Raw genomic sequence first — 18975 nt, 5'->3', positions numbered from 1 at the left:
TCTTAAAAGAAAAATCCAGGTAATTTTCTCCCCACCATGTCATCAATGGTCCGCAAATGTGCGTTTTATATATGTAACACGTGACCTCCCTACGTCACTACGTTAGGTCACGCTGGACCGGACCTAGACGAAAAGTTGTGGTTTAAAAGAGCATATGCCTCGTTTGGGATCGTTTATAGTCCTTTGAAACTCCGCTGAAAAAAACTGTTAAGTGTTGAGTATCTTACATCTTATATACTCAGTTTAGATACTACACAGCACTTTTGTATTAGAAGCTAGATATAGCAAAGAAATTATGCTCGTAAAACACATGGCAGCAATTTAGACAATTATCTGGGAATTTAGAAAATATGTGACATGAAACGAAAAGCACAATGACAAACTTGCATGGTTCTCAACTTGATGCATTTGTGATTCAGATCTTCTCATTTAAGAGAACATAGAGCTTGTTGTGCCCAGACTCAGATGCTCATAAAAATAGCCTGTTTGGAAATCCCAGATGAAAAGCTACAGATTCTTCCTATTTAGGTAAGCAGTAAGCAGCATGTTCAGCATATTTTGTTTTTGAGTGGATTTGACAGACGTTATTATTTTTACCAGCAGGAAAGGAGAAGCCATTGTATATCTATTTACTGTAATATATTTTTTTTTTAAACCATAACCGAATCTTCAGCAGGTAGGACTTCATTAGATTTATGTGTAAATATAATCACCGTTATTGCATTTTGCACAGTGACAGAATATGTCTCTGTTTATTTCACAAACACTTATGGGGAAGTAAGATCTCTCTAAAATATATGCATTTAAAAACTTCTCTGTGTGACTATGTAATGTCAATATATCTGTTTATTTTAATATATTTTGCGGAGCACTTTGAAGACAGAAAATGATGTGCCCTTTTGGCCATTAAAGCATAGTGTCTTAATGTTTCCCTTTAAGTTTTAACATCCCTATCTCTAGCTCTCGTTGACAGTGCTGCTTTATTTTTTCCTGTGATACTTGAGCAGTACATACTGTAGAGCTGCATGACATCGTTTCATTTGTAGCGTCTGGTGACTAGCATTTAAACTTAAGACGTGAGATTGGTGTTAGTCCAGTTCTTCCTCAGGAGTCTGACAAATCACTCTATAAATAAGACAACATCAAAACAAAAATAAACCATCAAAACAGCACAACACTGATTCCCATGGGACCAAGCATGTACAAACAGTACAAGTGTGTACTTATAAACATATTTATTGTTATTGGTTTAACATATGATAAAACTGGGGTCTTCAACATGGTGCTTCTGCAGCGGGTTGGCTAATTATTGTTTAATCTAAAAACAATTTCCGAGGAAACGAAGACATATTATTCTAAATTAACGCTATTAACGCTAGATTTTTTCAATTAAGATTTTTATTGTACAAAATGAAAGTGTAGAAGTACAGCAGTGGCCGCGGTCAATAGGGGGCGCAGGGGGGCCACCACCTTAAAGTTGGCCAGAGAGGAAAGCTGCTTTAACATGTTACCAAAAAAGTTAAATATATAATGATAAAAAAAATAACATTATTTTTTTAAAATAAAAAAAAATCAATACAATAAAATCATTTAGTTGTACTATTTCACTGTTAGTCATGTTATAATAAAAAATCTAAACTAAGGTCGTTGTGTGTGTGTCATATGTGTGTGTCTGGAGCGCCACCCAAACGAGTGTGTATGTAGGTCAGTAAACTTGTTAAAAGCATGTGAATTGAGGCTGAGCTCTAAGTGGCTTGTTTCAGATCTGCCTTGGGGCGCAGCACTGTGCGCCCCCAACCCTCCCACTTTTGTTGTAAGCAAATCAATATTGTTATTTATGTTTTTGACCTCACAATAGTTACAGTACTGATCAGTGAAAGCATGCGAAATACCATGAGATGAAAGAAAATATGCTTTCCTTTATATAAGACCTGGTTTCACAGACCGGGCTTAAAGGAACAGTATGTAAGAAATTTATATCACTTAATCATAAAATGGCCCTGATATGTCTCTAGACATTAAGAAATCATTTTCATTTCAAATACTTATATTACTGACAACAGTGGTCCGACCAGGATATTGTCATTTAAAAAGTGGAGTTGCAGCCCTCAACTGATGTTTATGTTGTCATTTTGTGTATTGGCCACCAGTTGTGTGACTGCAGTATCAGTTTAGCCACAAGTTTTGTGATTGCAATACCAGTTTTGGCCACAATCCTACATACTGTTCCTTTAACTAAAGCCAGGACCACGCCTTAGTTAAATTAGGATGTTTAAGCATATTTTATAAATATGCAGGTTATTTGTGTGTATCTTGAGAGAAATCACTGGCACTGGCATATTTTAAGATCAGTCAGTGCAAGATATTTTCAGTTGAAACAGCTCAAACATGTGTTTTAGTCTAGGACTAGCCTTAAAGCAACACTATGTAACTTTGGCTCACGGTTCCCCCATTGGTTGATAAGTGCAATTGTCTGTTTTGCCACAAACTTAGCATATTCATGTTTTTAAATTCTAAAATGGTGTTTAGGAGCCTTTCTGTTCGCTACATTTGTAGTGCCTTCCTTTAGTGCATTTTCATGCATTTACTTGATGACCTCATTGATTTATTGATGTGAATGGTAATGAGTGTGGCTTATTGGCTTGGCTGGCCATGACATTTCCCCAGACAGAGCATTTTCTTATGTCCAGATAGATAAATAACTGACCAGTAAACCCAGCTCATGAATATAAATGGAGAGCTATGACCACTGCTTAGGCAAAGGTCCAGCTCTCGTTCCCTCCAGCTGTTCTGTCGCCACAAGTCTGCACCCTTGAAATCCAATATCATAATCTTTACCTCATTTACTGCTGACAGGTCATTACAACCTCTGATTTACCCAAGTCCAGTGGTGTCACAGGCAAAAGTGGTGTCCCCTGTGTTTTTAACCACATTTAATGACCATGGTATCTAAAGATTTATTATGGAGGAGTCACAGCAGGGCCCAATGTTTTATTAAGGGGCAAGGATTAAAATATTTAAATATAATATTGTGTTATATAAGAATTACTAATGATACTGATTGGCAACAACAACTCTGTGTTTGGTCTGTCGATTCTTTAAACATTTGCATTTAAAACCTCCACTCTTTAAAAAATGAAATTCTGTTTTCATAACCTGCCTTCATTCTTCATTTCTTAAAAAATATTATAATGTAATATAATATAAAAAATCTAAATGTAACACAAGACAAAGGTTGGAATAGCAAATCTGAATGCCTGTTCCTTGCCATGACCTGTGTATTCATGGCATACATGATCTCAGGTGAAGCATGCTTTGAATGACAGGGTGGTCTATATGTCACGACGTGCCTGTCGTGGCACTCTAAAAGCTAAACATGGGTCTCGCACATGAAAACACACTCGTGGTGTCTCCTGTCTTGGATATTTGCACCACCCTGCTTCTGCCAAGGAGTTGAGTAATGTAATAATGTAATTAAGTTCCTATCATAGACCATTCTTGAAATATTCAGCTTGTGCTAAAATAAGTGAGATATTTTAAGGACACGGTCACATGGGCTGTTAATCCCTCACTGAAAAATGAGTAATCCAGGTCAAAGTAAACCGGGTTTAATTTGTTACATACCCCCCTAGTAGTGTGTGATGGCTGTACATTGCTTTCAAAGAGTTGTTAAGCTCTAACACACCAAAAGTGGAAATGTATAAGATTTAAGAATGTGTGTAGATGTATGTAGGGTGTGTATTTTGATACCGTGCTGCATGAAACGGCAGGCTTGTATCACCTTTCACCCGAGGGCCTCATGTCCCGAGAGGGATGTTAACCAGCCACATTACACACTTGCCAGCATGCTCTCGTACCGTGCAGAGATGGGACGCTATTACCACACTACCTGGGTACACATAAATGAGTGTTTTATTTACACATGAATGGGGATTGCTGATTGACTCTTAAACATATGCTTTTACAGGACTGTGTGACATCAAGACACCACAAGACACTGAGATCTTCAACATGAACACAGGTGAGGTAGTATGATAACAGATACCGTAATCCATGGCTTGTATTTAACTTTGTTGCTCATAATATATAATTACAGTACATCATAATTATTATTTCACTATTGTTGTAATAAATCTACAATTTTGCATTTAGGAATTTTGAATTATACTTGTTTATTTATTCATAAAACAGATGAGATGGTAAACAAAGAATACAAATCAAAATAAGTTACAACCACAACGCAATAAACAATTTACATGAAAATTGGCTCTAAGATTTATGGGGCAGAAAACAGTCATTGATATAGGACTCAAGCAGTCTTGTTTTGGTAGTGCTGCCGAGCCATTTTGTATTCATCTCAGGAATACTGGGAAAAGCTGCACAGGGGGTGTTTTTATTTCTTGGCTGACTTTCGCTGAGAACTCTGTCTTTCTCTGCGAGTCTGACAAGCACTTTAACGTCCAAACTGTCGTATTGACATCCTAGGTATAACAGTTAGTGACTTGTTAGGAAACCTGCCAGGCTGCGTCCAGCAGTATTGACATTGCACCCTGTCTATCTTGAGTGCCAAGACTTCTTAGAAACATGTTAGGCCAGTACTTGATAGTTATATACTTTTTACTTGTTGTAATAGACAACCTGAAAAATATCAGAAATAAAGTTTATTGGCTTTATAAAGCCATTGAAATTTGCATAATATTAAAATTACAAATTGCAGTTTGTAGGTGCGGCCTCTATAAAATGAAATACTGTCATATTTTGAGATATTTTGTCAGACAAGGCATAATACACTGAGCTACATACTTAAAATCACCTTCTGAATGCGAAATGATTTGCTATATACATGCTTGTGTTGCTATTTGTGTTGCATGTGTCACATTATTACAGTCATCTTGCCTTGCAGCAGCATTGATGCATGTGCATTTGTGTGTGCAACTGCGCTTTTCACAGATAGTGGAGGATATGTTCGCAAAAGCACTTCGCTTTCACTCACTCTAACCCCTATGAAGAGAATCCAGAGCTCACCAAACCTGTACACACTTGAAGGTATCAACCCAGTACAGGAATCTGTTCAGATACAGAAGTGTGAAAGCAAACACAGATCACTCATCACAGACAGTATATTACAGATGATTAGCTCATATCGCCTTAAAATTAGGCTTTATGATCTGATTTATTTGTAAATTGCTTGTTTTTAATTATTTATACATATCAAATAATTGCACACCTACTGTTTCCTACCGCACACCTGTTGGGTCAGTGGCAAATACTATAGCAAGGATTTAGCAGACAAAACTCTGGCTCAAAATTCAGCAAATGAAAGCAAGATATGTTATAGAATAGGTATACTCGTCTCTTAAAGGAGTCATTTCGTTTATACTTTCATAGATCCAAAATACAAACAAAATGAGCATCACATCATTCATACACTGCAGGCAGGAATTCCTCTTCACGGCCCTCAACGTCATTCATTTCACATCTGTGCCTTAATCTTCTGTGCTCTCTCTCTCTCTCTCTCTCTCTCTCGTCATCTCATACTTGCTCTCAAGCTTGTGTCTCAAGCGGTTACTAAAGGAATGCTTTAGTACAGAGTTTTTTCCCTTGCTTTAGAGGAAAAAGGCAGCTCATAGTGGCCAGATTGTTACCATAGTTGTGCACTTCCATGGCAACAATTGTATACTTGAGGCTTTTTTCCTCCATCTCCTCTCTGCACTGTTTCCTCTGGGGTGACCCTTTTTGTTTGAGCGGTCTCATGGACTATGACCTCACACACACATATTCTCCATTGTTTAATTGCACAGCGGGTGGGCGAGGTGTTGCAGGAGTGAACAAACACTTTCCATTGAAGATGGAAGTTAAAGCACTGTTCATTTGCTACTGATGTTAATGGGCAAAGGTTGTTGTGTTAAACAAACTTCAAATTACTCACAAATAAAAAATCAAAAGGATAGACTTTGACTGTGGTTGAAGTGTTTATTTAAGGCAAACGTGTGTGTGTGTGTTTTTTAAACATGCCTTAAGTACTTTTATTAATGAATGAACTGCTGGAGTTTACCTTTTTTCACTTTACTGTCAAACTTTACTTTTGCTGTCTGTCTATTTTTCTCTCATTCATTTATTCATCAGTCTTTAAACAGAGTGGCAGTGGTTTGGAATACATTAAGAATGATATTTATCCACTATAGTCATACTGTCGCACACTAAAATACATTAATGAATTACTACTGAGCATTATAAACACAAACAGATCCATACAGAACTCATGTGAACTCTGCTTTGTGAATGTTATACTTGCATGTATTACAATTTGCATTAGGCACATTATGCAAAGTAGATCCCACGCTACTTTTTAACAAATGTTTATCTTATTTTCACCTTCACATAGACTCTGAATCACAGCAAAAAGATTCAGGTAAGTAATAGCAAACTCTTTGTTTACATATATGATTTTTTTCACAATGGTATTGGGTATTGCACACCTTTCTGGAATATTAGATTCTGATTGGTCAGTAGTGAATAATGGACACTACTACTAGTTTAAATATTATTTGAATATTAAATCATTTAGCAAACAGCTATGCAACAACTATTATATAAAGACATAAACATAATACACATTCAGGATACACAGAAATTGATCACTTTATTTTGCTATTATTTTGTTAAATTCTGAATATATGAATATACAATAAGAAGCACATCATGTGTTTTGTGTATATTGTGTTAGATTTTTGGAAGTCCAGCAGCACCAGCGATGGTCTGAGAAACGGTGATATGTGCTCTTCCTCTCTGGCAGCTAAAGGCTACAGGAGTGTCAGACTCAACTTTCAGGATAAAAACTCTCCTACACCGGTAAGTCCCGCTGTGTTTACTTCTCATTCGTTTTTTTCCTTTTCTGTTTATAAAGCTTTTCCTTCCACAGGAAAACCTCTGGTATTCCTTTTGACAGCTTTCATTAATGACTTTTTTACCGTTCCCGTCACACCCTTTTCTAGAACACATGCCAGTTTGAAGGCTTGCCAGATTGCCAACTATTAAACCAGGACTAGATAATGTTTTCATGTTGTCTTCAATAAAAAGTTCCTTTAATTAAAAAGAACAAAACAAATATGTGTGTGTAACACCCAAGCTATTGTCAATTTTCTTTCTAGCTTCACTGCATTTTTAGGATTTCATTTTATTTTTTTACTTTCATTTCTTTCTACTTGCAATTTCGTGTTTGTGTTTTAATGGTCAACTTTTGAGCTTCTTGTGTGTTAAGGTAAATATATTGCAATCTTTATTCACTTCCAAACTATAGTAACCACAAGCTTATTTCAGAAAAATTGCCATGTCCATAGATTCATTCAACTGTACCACCGCAGAGACAATATCAGTGACGGTTCTGTATTTCACACATGCTTTAATATCCCAAAACCGACTTTTCAGGCACAAGATCATAGTATCCATTCTCTCAAACTGATGTCCACAGAGGATCAAACCTTATGCTCTTCACAAGCACAGCAGATCTACCTCCACTCTCCATCTAGGCACCCGGGGATTCACGTAGCTTCCCTCTCAGTGCGCATTAACCCCAGGCCTCATGTATCAGGACGACACACACAGGCGCTGTCTTTGAGACCCCCCACCCCTCCTAAAAGGATGGATGTGCTGGCTAGCAGAACACTTGCCTGCCCTTCACTGCCATCTGCAGCCCCACCAGTGGTATATGTTACCGATTTCATGATCATATGTGCTTTAGATAAATCACACCATATCCCCTTAACAAACATGACTAATCTAGATTCACCATTTCGCTAATGCACACTCGATTACTCATTGTCAGATGTAGATGCAGATATTTCTTTATTTTATTAAAATTATAAATTACATTTGAAATATTGAATTTGAATTCCACTTTTCAAGCAACTTTGTAGGTGTCAAATTTTGTTCAAAGAGAAGATAGAGCCTATAAGGTAATACGAGGAAAACTTTCACAGATGTTACAATTAATGTTGTGATGGACCAATCAGAATCAAGTTTTTCAAAGACCCATGTCTTTACCCATGTATATTTTTCAAAAATGTGTTTTTTACCATGCATGCATTGTACAGCATTGATGTTCGATATGAATATAAAGTATTTTCTATTCATTGCATCCACTTTTAAATGTGGCATCACACCGCTTTGTGATGCCAACTTAAAATTGGTTGTCACCGCATTGCAAGTTCTAACTTCTCTTTCAGGTTTCTTTCATCCTTTTGAGGATAACATTTTGATCTCATTTCTGTAACACTTCCACATCCTCTCTAACGCAAAGCTGTCAGCTGTACCACATCACCCCGCCTCTCATGCACACAGTGCCAACCACTGAGTCTCATGTGCCAATCTCTTCTGTGTCATCCAGCCTGAGGTGCCAGTCCTTCTCAAACAAAACTATCCCGGAACAGCACAATCACTCTCTTACCGGCCTCAAGACTCCCCTGATTTCATCAGCAGCAGCGTACCTGACCTTTACCCCACGACCCCCTCTCCAGGTCCTCCCTCACCCGGCTCAGATCTTCTGCTGGCACAGAGTCGCTGCTCATCCCGCGCTCATAGCGAAGCATCCACAGTGCTTCTGGAGGAATTGAGGGCATGTGGCCCAGAGGGAGGTTCTCGTACCCCCTCTCCAACCCTCTGTCAGATGGGTGAAAACATGGGTCTTTATTCTTCTGCAGCTGGCACCACTAATGTAACTATTCAGAAGTTCAACACTATTTTCTCTCACACCTTTCATCTGTTTTACTGTCGTTCAGCTTTTTAGTTTCTTTTGTTTTAAAGGGGCCATATTTGGCACTTCCGCTTCCGTTATTTCTTTTTTTAAATTAAGTGAACTTAAAAATATTCAGTAAAAGATTTTGTGTGCCAAACAATGTAGATTTTCAATACCTGTGTCTTTTTCACAAGGTCAGTTGTGAGTTATGATTCAATAACATAATGCATAGCAATACAGCAGGAAAATAAGTATTTGACACATCAGCATTTTTATCAGTAAGGGGATTTCTAAGTGGGCTATTGACACAAAATTTTGACATCAAGCCAAATATTGTATTCATACAAAGAAATCAGAACATTGAAGTATACAAGTTGAGTCATAATAAATAAAGTGAAATGACACAAGGAATAAGTATTTAAATACCATAAGTATTTAAAAACTATTTGTATTGAGGAATGGGCCAGAATCACTCCTGAACAATGCAGATGACTGGTCTCTCCATACAAGAGGCGTCTAGAAGCTGTATTCACCAACAAAAGCTTTTCTACAAAGTATTAAATAAAGTGTGTTCAATACTTATTCCCTGTCATTTCACTTTATTTATTATGACTCAACTTGTATACTTCAATGTTCTGATTTCTTTATATGAATTCAATTTTTCACTTGATGACTACATCTGGTGGAAATTTTGTGTCAACAGCCCACTTAGAAATCCCCTTACTGATAAAATGCTGATGTGTCAAATACTTATTTTCCCCGCTGTTTATTGATTCATGAAATATGTACCACAACATGAACCTTATTGCGGGATAAAGTATTTGGCAAAACTCAGCCCAGTCTACATATTGTAGCAAACCATAAATTTTAATTTCAAAAGAGCAAGAATATAATATGATAATATCAATAATGAAAATATTATCCTAATATGTCCCCTTTAATTGTAGTAATGTTTTTATTTATTTTCTTCTCTTCTCGTACTCTTTTCTTCACTTACTGTACACTTACGTCTTCTTTAGCTTCGTTCAGTTTTCTCTCCACTTAGTCATTGTTTTTGTTTCATTCTTTTGTGCAATTTTTTTGTGGCTGGATCAACAGACTCCGGTGTCACTTTTTCATTGTATTCACATTTACCGCCATCACCATTTCTTCCCTGTGGTGCATCTGGACTAACGTCACTTCTGCAGCCCTTCTGCAGTAGAGCATCTGAGGGCTCTTCCATAACAACTTTAGAAGTACAGTCTCTTAATGTTATTTTGTCATGTTGGGACTTTTGAATATAACACTTTCTTTGGGTATAGGACAAACACTGGTACATGTTTTTTTCACACTCCTTTCCTAACATTGCTGTTCTGTGTGAGGGAAAAATCTGTCACATTGTCTGGTTCTTGTGGTGTCCTTTTTTGTATTTTACAGCTTTAATACTAACATTTATTGTCTGTCCTGAAAATACCTTTCTTGGTTTAGACTGAATAGTCATGGTTAAAAATTCATTGTTGGTGGTTTATTTTTTATATCTTTCTGCTGCCTTTATTTTGTCTGCTTTTCTACAGGGTTTTCATTGTTTGTTGTTCAGAATTTTTTTATCCTGTCATCTATAATAAAAGCTAAAAGATGAAATCTGTGCTACAATAATCCAATCTTAATTCATATTAATGTTTTTGTTGTGATACACAGGGCCAGATGACTGTGAACGGAGGTCTGAGTGTACCAGCAAGTCCTCATAGTCATCTCCAAAGACCCTTTTCTCCTTTAACGTACCCCCCTCCTCCCTCACTGAGCCCCAGCATTGCAGCCATGCAGCGGAACAGAAGCACTGGTGAGTATTGATGCTCACTGCAGCTCTCGGATGGTTCCCTTGGCGTTCACTGTTTAAATTTTAGACAATAGTGTTTATGAATAATTCATCAAAGAAACCAGATTAAATATTTCAGTTTCTTGCAATGCAGCTTTAAGCATTTGGCCTTCTTGGTTCCTGCTATGAAGTGCCAAGCTGTAATAAAGCACTAATGAGTGATAAAGCATAGCCGTACTGCAGTGTTACCAGCATACCAACAATGCGAGTTTAAGTGCATCTCTACCGGCCCGCTCTGAGCGTGCGCCCAGCAATCTCTAATCCCAAGTGGCAAGTGCCGGAGATTAAGTTAAAATCTGAATCACAGAGCAGTTGGGGATGAGGGAGGGCTGGGATTAGAGTTTCTGTGCACGTGTGCGAGACTGACCTTTGTCTCACAGTTACACACCATTTCGCTGTTTTTCTCCTCGAAGGCTTGCCTTCCTTCTGATTATATTATCTACGGATGCTTTGCTCTGATTTGGATTTACACTGACCCGGCTGCATTTCACAGTAACTGACATGGGAACGTTGGGGAGCGAGAGGGGAATTACTAAAAACTCACGCATCCTGACCCGACCCTCTTTTCCTCCCGTCAGCCCCTGAGTCTAGCACTCCGATCTACGCCAACGTGGAACCCACTTTCCCTGTCCGAGCTCCACAGATTGAAAGGAAAGGAACAACAGGGAAAGCTCCGATCTTTACTGGCATCGGTCCTGCGGATGAATCTGGGATCCCAACAGCATTACGAACGGTGAGTAACTGCTGCTGTGGGATGGTACTCGTTTTTTTAATTTCAGCTAAGAATACATTTGGTATTATTTCAGATATTTAAAATAGTGTTGTTGAATCATTCAGTTTGTTTACTTATTGTAGTGAAGAATCTTATAACTAGGGGTGAACAATAGGCACAATATTGTACAAGCAAATATGTTTTTATAAACGTGTGACCCAGTATGTGAAAACAGAGCATAAACATTTTTTTTTTTGTGATTTATTGTTGTCTACATACAACCATCCTACATTGTGTGAAAATATAACCTTGAAATCTTTAATATTAACTGAATATGGTCATGTCAAAGATTGAAATCATCACTGAAATCAATCTTTCAATCTTAATCTCATAACTTTGGTATAGATTTCACAGACGGAGTGCATATTGGAATTTGGTTGATAAAATATATATCACACTTTATACATTTTTTATGAAAAGGTGAATAAAACAAATAGTAAAATTTACTTTTAAACATCCAAATAATTACTCATAACTATATTCACACAGGCATTACAGGCTTAGAGTAAATTTAACAATACAAAAATGCCTTAAAGCTTTTTTGTAAAGTGGTCCTTCTGGCTCGTTATTGTCCTGAAGTGATTTGAAGTATAATAAGCAATTCTAGATTCATCTTCAATCAGCCTCAGTCACATGGGACCGGCTGTTTTGATTCGTGCAGTAAATTTCACTTTCCCACACTGAGTTTTATTTAGCCTAAGGGAAACATGGGCAGCTGTGCTCAGCATCATTGATGGGCCAGCAGACGGTGATGTGTCTCAGCTTAACATAGTAAGGCAGACTGGATCAGCATTTTTTTTATAAGAGCCTTGTGCTGCCAGAGTTTAAGACTCAAGGTCACAGAGCACAATTTGGGTCGCTGTTTGTTTTTAGCGATGCTTCTAGACCTTGGAATCTTAAACTTTAAGCACTATAAACACTGACCCATAATCTAAAAAAACTGTTTGTGTGTTGCTTTAGACTGTTGACAGGCCAAAAGACTGGTACAAGACTATGTTTAAACAGATTCATGTGGTGCCTAAACCAGGTAAGACTGACGCAGAGATATATATAAATAATAAATATAAATAATAAATATAAATAATAAATAATATTGGAATAAATTAGCCTGTGATACACTTTCATGCCATCAACCTGTTATTTTATTTTTAGATCATATGTTAATTTAGAGTACTTCTATAGACGGTTTCAGCAGCAACAACATTAACAAACGGCTTTTGTGGGCTAAACGCACTTCCACATAGAATTAAGAACAACAGAGTCCTTTTACAGTCGTTTATTTCTGATAACAAGGGAAATAAATGATAAGTAAATTACCTTCATTTACATATCATATCTAACACGTATCAACTATTACACTGAGCTAGCCTTAATGTGCAAAATGAATGTATACAATGTTAGCTACCGCCAAACCTCTCTGCACAGTTGTGATCTATGCTCATCATCTCCTCTCGTCTTTAGCAAACAAATCATTTTACATGTATTTTTGACAAGGTATTTGTTTCAGAGATCAGTTTAGCCACTAGCCAGACAGATAAATAAATACGTAGCTGCAAGAATGCACATGCGTACGATGAAACCGTCTATACCATACTGTACACTGTAAAAAAATTCCGTAGAAATTGCAGCTGGGTTGCCGGTAATTTACCGTAGATTTACATTTATGTTATTTACTGGCAAGAGTTTGTTCAAAGTTAAATGAACATTAAACATTTACAAGTCTTTGTCTTTACAGAGTAAAACTAAAAAAACAGCATCAAGCAAAACATTCTGGGAAACAAAATCTGAAGCAAAAAACAGAAAAAGGTTGATGATGATTTCTGATTCCCAGAATGCTTTGCATGAGGTTGTTATTGTATAGTTTTATTCTGTGAAGATAAAGACTTGTTAATATTTAAAATTTATTTAACTTTGAACAAACTCTTGCCAGTAAATAACATAAATGTAAATCTACGGTAAATTACCGGCAACCCAGCTGCAATAACATTGAAATTTCTACGGAATTTTTTTACAGTGTAGATACATAGTCTATAACATACGTACAGTATAGAGGAAATCTCACTTTGCATTATGGTTTCTGTTTAGTTCATGCACTTTTCCATGTATAACTTGAAATAGACTGTACAATATCCCTTGCTGCTATGATTTAATTTAAGCCAGACAAGACAGAGAGCTTTCATTTTCTGTGTAGCTACGAACCTGTCTCCAAGGGGACCGTTTTCTGCAGACAAGGCCATATAAGGGCCATCTAAAGAGCAGTAAAAAGTGATTTACTCAGCAGATAAGAGCTGCATCATTACTGGACTGTCAGGAGGAGGTCTGAGTGATTGCAGGGTTTAATGAATCAACATCTTCCTTTTGCGTCAAATGTTTTACAGAGCTGCTTGTTTGTTTTTGTTGCAGAAAATGAATCGTGTGGGTCCCACATTGCCACTGATCCTGTTACAAATAACGGTACAATTATTGCTAAACAATGTTTTAGTTTGTTTCCCATTACACATGATGAAATTGCAAAAGCCATGTCTGAAAAAACTTCCAACCAATATTACATTGATTAAAAAAATCTATAATAAATAAACAAGGATTACTTTGAATTTCATAAATATAATAACATACTGTACATTTAAAATACATTTATTAAAATGCATAAAAGATGATGCTTATGTTCAGTATCTTTCCACTAATGCTAATATTTTGTTGACTTACTATATTTCAGATAAGCATGGTTCACTAAATCCTATTCACATCCATCCTGCACCAAAAGCCAGCACATACCGGCCCATCACCAAGAGCATCTCTGATAACATCATATACACTTTCAGAGCGCCTGCTGCCTCTCCTCTGCCCACTTCAACATCAGCACAGCACAGAACCAAAGACAGAAGCACACCTGACATGTGAGAACCATCTAGTATCCATGCTTATAATATATACTCTATCACACCGAAGTATTTTCAGATTTTGCATTGATTTGATCTTGCCCTGAGATCTTCTCTCAGTTTGATTTATATTCATCATCTTCTCCAGAAATGAGTGGGACCCTCCAGATAGAAAGGTGGACACTCGGAAGTACAGAGCGGAGCCTAGGAGTATTTTTGACTATGAGCCTGGAAAATCTTCTGTTTTGGAGCAGGAGAGAGAGGTGAATGATCTGTGAACTTTAAATGGTTTCAATTTGTGTTAAGCTTTGGAAAAACAGCAGAAAATGGGTTACATATTCGAGTGAGTGTAATTTTGAAAGTTATGGCTTGCTTTAAGTCAGCTACATAAAGTTCCAGAGCTATTACATCAAGTTTATGAGGCATTTTTGTAGTATGCGTGTATAGACAAATATTGATTTTAAAATGAATGCCCCATGGCCTTATGGGGAGGACACAGTGTCAGCAAATTTATAGTCATTTACCATGTGCTGACTGAATAAACTGAGTTGTTTTATATTAAAGGATTAGTTTATTTTCTTAAAAAAAAATCCAGATCATTTACTCACCACCATGTCATCCAAAATGTTGATGCCTTTCTTTGTTCGGTTGAGAAGAAATTATGTTTTTTGAGGAAAACCTTCCAGGTTTTTTCTCATTTAAATGGTTTTAATGGACCCCAACACTTTACAGTTTTAATGCAGTTTAAAATTGCAGTTTCAGCACAGCTTCATAGGACTCTAATCAATCTCAAACGAGGCATTAAGATTAAGGGTCTTATCTAGCGAAACGATTGTCATTTTTGACAAGGAAAATTAAACCACAACTTCTATTTTTTCCCCGGTCCTGTGACGCGCCAGCGCAACCTTAAGTAATTGCGCAATGCCGTGGAATGGTCACGTGTTACATATAAACGCACATTTGCGGACCATTTTTAACAATAAACTGACACAAAGACATTAATTAGTATCATTCCACATACAACAAAGTGATGACGTATTAAGTGCGGTCGCGCGTCACAGGACCGAAGGAAGACGAGAAGTTGTATTTTTTTTCTTCCCAAAAATGACAATCATTTCCCAAGATAAGAACCTTATGCCTCGTTTGAGATCATTTAGAGTCCTTTGAAACTGGAATATTGAACTATAAGTATTGGTGTCCTTTAAAGTCCTTTAAAATGAGAAAAATCCTGGAATGTTTTTTTGGATGACATGGTTGTGAGTAAATTATCTGGATTTGTTTTTTAATTCCTTTAATAGAATTGACAATTATGATAACAGTTGTAGATGAACGATGGAGGCATTTGAAAGAGTTGTACTATAATGACACAAATGTTTGCTGTTATCAAGCTGTAGTGCTTCACCAGGCATGAGTAGAGTCATTCAGTGAGAGAGGACATATAAATTGACAAGCTTTTACAGCGTAATGTGGTCAAGGTCACTAATAAGGTTAGAAAAACCAATTTGCTCCTGCCAGACTGCTATTTTGCTTTCTGCATTAAGGATCTCTGGTGTACGTCTGCCCTCTGCTGGAGAGAAGGGAATAATGCACCAAGGGAATCATGAATAACTTTCTGCTAAACTTCTTTCATAAATCAACATTTATTTTCTGTTGAAGCCACATCATGTCTGTATCTATTCATCTCACCCCCATGGTTACCTTTTACCAACACGTATTCCACCAATTTTCATTTCCTACACCAGACGAGTAACTTAGGACCAGAGGACATAGATTTAGAGAATGAGCCGTGGTATAAGTTCTTTGCTGAGCTGGAGTTTGGGCGGCCGGTAAGTGTGGTTTGCCGTTGCTTGCATGTCGTTTGCGATTGGTGTGAGGTTGGAAAGGTCAGATACGTGCTGTACGTGCCATCGGCTCGTGGCGGACACATCTGCAATGACTGACTGGAATGAGCAGACCTTGTAACACATATGGCGCACTTTGATGAATAACCATTAATTTCAGGTTCTGTGTAAATGAGCGTTGCTCCCTTCAACCAGCATTTCAGCGTTGTGCTTGTTTTAACACTTATGATTTCACATTAAAGGCACAGATTGTAGGATTTTCATCACTAGAGATCATTATTTCACAATAGCACAATAACAAAGATGAAGCTTAACTCATTCACCTCCAGCCTTTTTTTTTTTTTAAAGTTGCCCGCCAGCATTTTGTGATTTTTCTTCTATAAATATTTAAATATACAAATATATCAAATGAAAGAGCAGATCCGCTGCTTTCAAACAAACAAACAAAATGGAAAAATTTATCCTATCTTCATTTGTTCTCTTTTTCTAAACTCTCGAATATGGGTGGGTTTCTTCAAAAATACCAAATTTTTAGCCAAATGCTGAAATAACTGCATTTTTGTAAAGGAATTTTGTTAGAGATCAAATTCAGAATGATTATCAAAACATAAACAGAGTTTAAAATTAATTAAATTCGTTTTTGTTTCGTTTTTTTATAAATTGGGTATGAGCACCATCTAGTGAATAATTGTGGGATTAACGTAAAAACTTGTCAGGAAAGCGTCATTGGCAGGGAAATGTTTTCTCTTAATTAATAAGATAACTCATCAGTGGCGGGGAAAGAGTTAATTAAATTTGCTAATCATGTTCATGAATGAGGTAATGAATGAATGTTTTTACCTGTACATTTAATCACATTATTTTATGCCATTGTAATGAAATAGCTACAAGGCACAACAGCTGTATGTTAGATGCTGTATATAGGAATTTCTCTGAATTTACAAATCCTTGGGAACTTTTGTGTGCAAGTGGTTTTTGGATATTTTATTACAAAAATCGTACATACTGTGGCTTTAATCTGTTACAGTGTGTTGTAGGAGAAATTTCACTATTATTTGCATGATGTTTGCTGTTTGCTGGATTTACAAAAGAAAGTTTTTGGCATTTCTTATACTTTGTGCAAGGTGTTTTTGTTTGAAGTATCGGCCTTACTATAATAATAGTATGCAAGGCTTGGCGTGCTGTAGGTTATGTTATGAAGCTTTTCCTTTAGCTAGTGACCTTCTCGGCATTCCTTTCCTCAGTCATGTGACTTTATTTTCTCCCTTGTTATGTCACTGTCCCTTCATCACTGCCTCATCTCCTGCTCTATTCCACCTCTGCGTGAAGCCTCCAAAAAAACGCCTCGATTACAACCCAGAGAGCTCTCCTCGAACCGAAATAGAGGTAAATACATAGAAAAATACCAGCGCTTGCTTTTTGCTGAAAGTTTATCTTCACTTACTCATTGAAATCATTAGTTTCTTTAATCATAAAGCATATTATTTGAAGAGGAGCAGGGTTGTACTCCTTCACTAGGATCAAAACACTGCTAGGAAAAGTAAGTATGGTGTATACGCTCAGAGTGATTCAGAGATGTTAGCACAGGCTGACTTTACAAATGAATATCAATAATTTTGCATCTTAAAATTGTTGCACATGATGCCTCTTCAGTTTTGCATTGGTTAGTGATAAGTGGTCTTATCAGTTATAACTGCAACTGCAATTATAACTGTTATTGCAGTTTTGCAGTGGTTAGTGGTTAGTGATAAGTGTGTTTAGGAAGGAACTGTGTTAGTGTTTGTTGGTATCTGTTTTATTTTGTTGAAAAGGGGGCCTTTTTACATTGTTGTACCCTAATATACGATAATACTGAATATATGATCTAATCAGATCTTACCTTTGTTTGACCTAACAACTCTCCATTGCATTGCATATTTCATCCTAAGACAGCAGCAAGTCCTCTGTCAACCTGCCAATATTATGTTTGTAGTGGGTGAATGATCTACGGTCATCTACAGTCCTCTAGTGTCACATTACATATCCAGTTTCACTCCAGAGCTTTTTCTGTCATTGTAAATATAGCTAACTGTCAATTTGACAAAATATGTCCACTTAAAATCTACTGACAGCTACTTTATCAATTGCTTCCTATGGGCAAGGCATGATGTTTAAGAATTCTTAGACAACAAAAAAACATTTTCTTCCTCTAGATTTTATCAGTGCACAGTGTTTCCCACAGGATTTTGAGGAGACTGTGGTGGTGATGACGTCACACGCTTATTAGCATATATGTGACGTCATCATGTTGTGTTTGATCTAGTGTTGGCACCTGAAATATGTTTCACTTCTACTCTTTGATCTGTATCTGTATCTGTATTTGATCTGTATTATATATCAAATTATATTTTTAGCCGAATTAAGCTGTTTTAAATGGTGAAATAAAAATGTAAATGGGAATCATGAAAATTCTATTTGTGGGGGCCAGTGTTGATTCTGTGGTGGGCCACCACAAATAAATCAATGTATGGGAAACACTGGTGCATAAACAGAAAAAAAAATATTTTAAAAGATTTATCAGAAGACACAATTATGTCTCTACAGACCAGATCACTGAAAGGAAAGAAGAAATTTAGCTTAAAGAAATTGTTATAGAGGCTTTATAGGCCAATTTTGAGCTTGCTAGGGCGTTATGTGTTACTAAGAGTTGTATTTATGTTGACTGAATGTAAATGTGTCTCACTGTGATGGCATTCGTGGTACTGCATGCTTGGGCTACTTTTAAAGAGAGTTAAAAAAACGCTAGGGGCGTCTGCTGCTGCTCCGAAGAGCTGCTCCGCATAGCACACCGCTCAGAGCTTTAACAAACAGGATGATTATTATCTACTCCAGCCATGCTTACAAAGAATTCCCTG

General features: G+C 36.9%; 2 protein-coding genes across 2 annotated transcripts in view; one reads left to right on the top strand and one right to left on the bottom strand.

Moving 5' to 3' along the window:
* The window catches only part of asah1a (N-acylsphingosine amidohydrolase (acid ceramidase) 1a), a 189895-nt gene extending 180524 nt beyond the window's left edge, over nt 1–9371 (bottom strand). Inside the window, exon 1 of the mRNA XM_065271766.1 lies at nt 9361–9371. The gene's annotated coding sequence lies outside the window, so the exon portion shown is untranslated. The remainder of the gene's footprint in view (nt 1–9360) is intronic.
* sorbs2b (sorbin and SH3 domain containing 2b) overlaps nt 1–18975 on the top strand; it is a 55124-nt gene that overhangs the window by 19139 nt on the left and 17010 nt on the right. The window contains exons 3-16 of the mRNA XM_073812079.1: nt 3968–4021; nt 4951–5046; nt 6386–6412; nt 6728–6852; nt 7429–7704; nt 8387–8713; nt 10412–10553; nt 11168–11322; nt 12322–12388; nt 13765–13815; nt 14078–14258; nt 14389–14503; nt 15983–16066; nt 17411–17467. Of these exons, the coding sequence (XP_073668180.1) occupies nt 3968–4021; nt 4951–5046; nt 6386–6412; nt 6728–6852; nt 7429–7704; nt 8387–8713; nt 10412–10553; nt 11168–11322; nt 12322–12388; nt 13765–13815; nt 14078–14258; nt 14389–14503; nt 15983–16066; nt 17411–17467 (1757 nt within the window). The remainder of the gene's footprint in view (nt 1–3967; nt 4022–4950; nt 5047–6385; nt 6413–6727; nt 6853–7428; nt 7705–8386; nt 8714–10411; nt 10554–11167; nt 11323–12321; nt 12389–13764; nt 13816–14077; nt 14259–14388; nt 14504–15982; nt 16067–17410; nt 17468–18975) is intronic.

The sequence above is a fragment of the Paramisgurnus dabryanus genome, chromosome 16 (genome assembly GCF_030506205.2).
Source record: "Paramisgurnus dabryanus chromosome 16, PD_genome_1.1, whole genome shotgun sequence".
In the NCBI taxonomy this organism is placed as follows: Eukaryota; Metazoa; Chordata; class Actinopteri; order Cypriniformes; family Cobitidae; genus Paramisgurnus; species Paramisgurnus dabryanus.
Note: the sequence above shows the minus strand (reverse complement) of the source record. Positions and strands in the feature narration are given on the sequence as shown.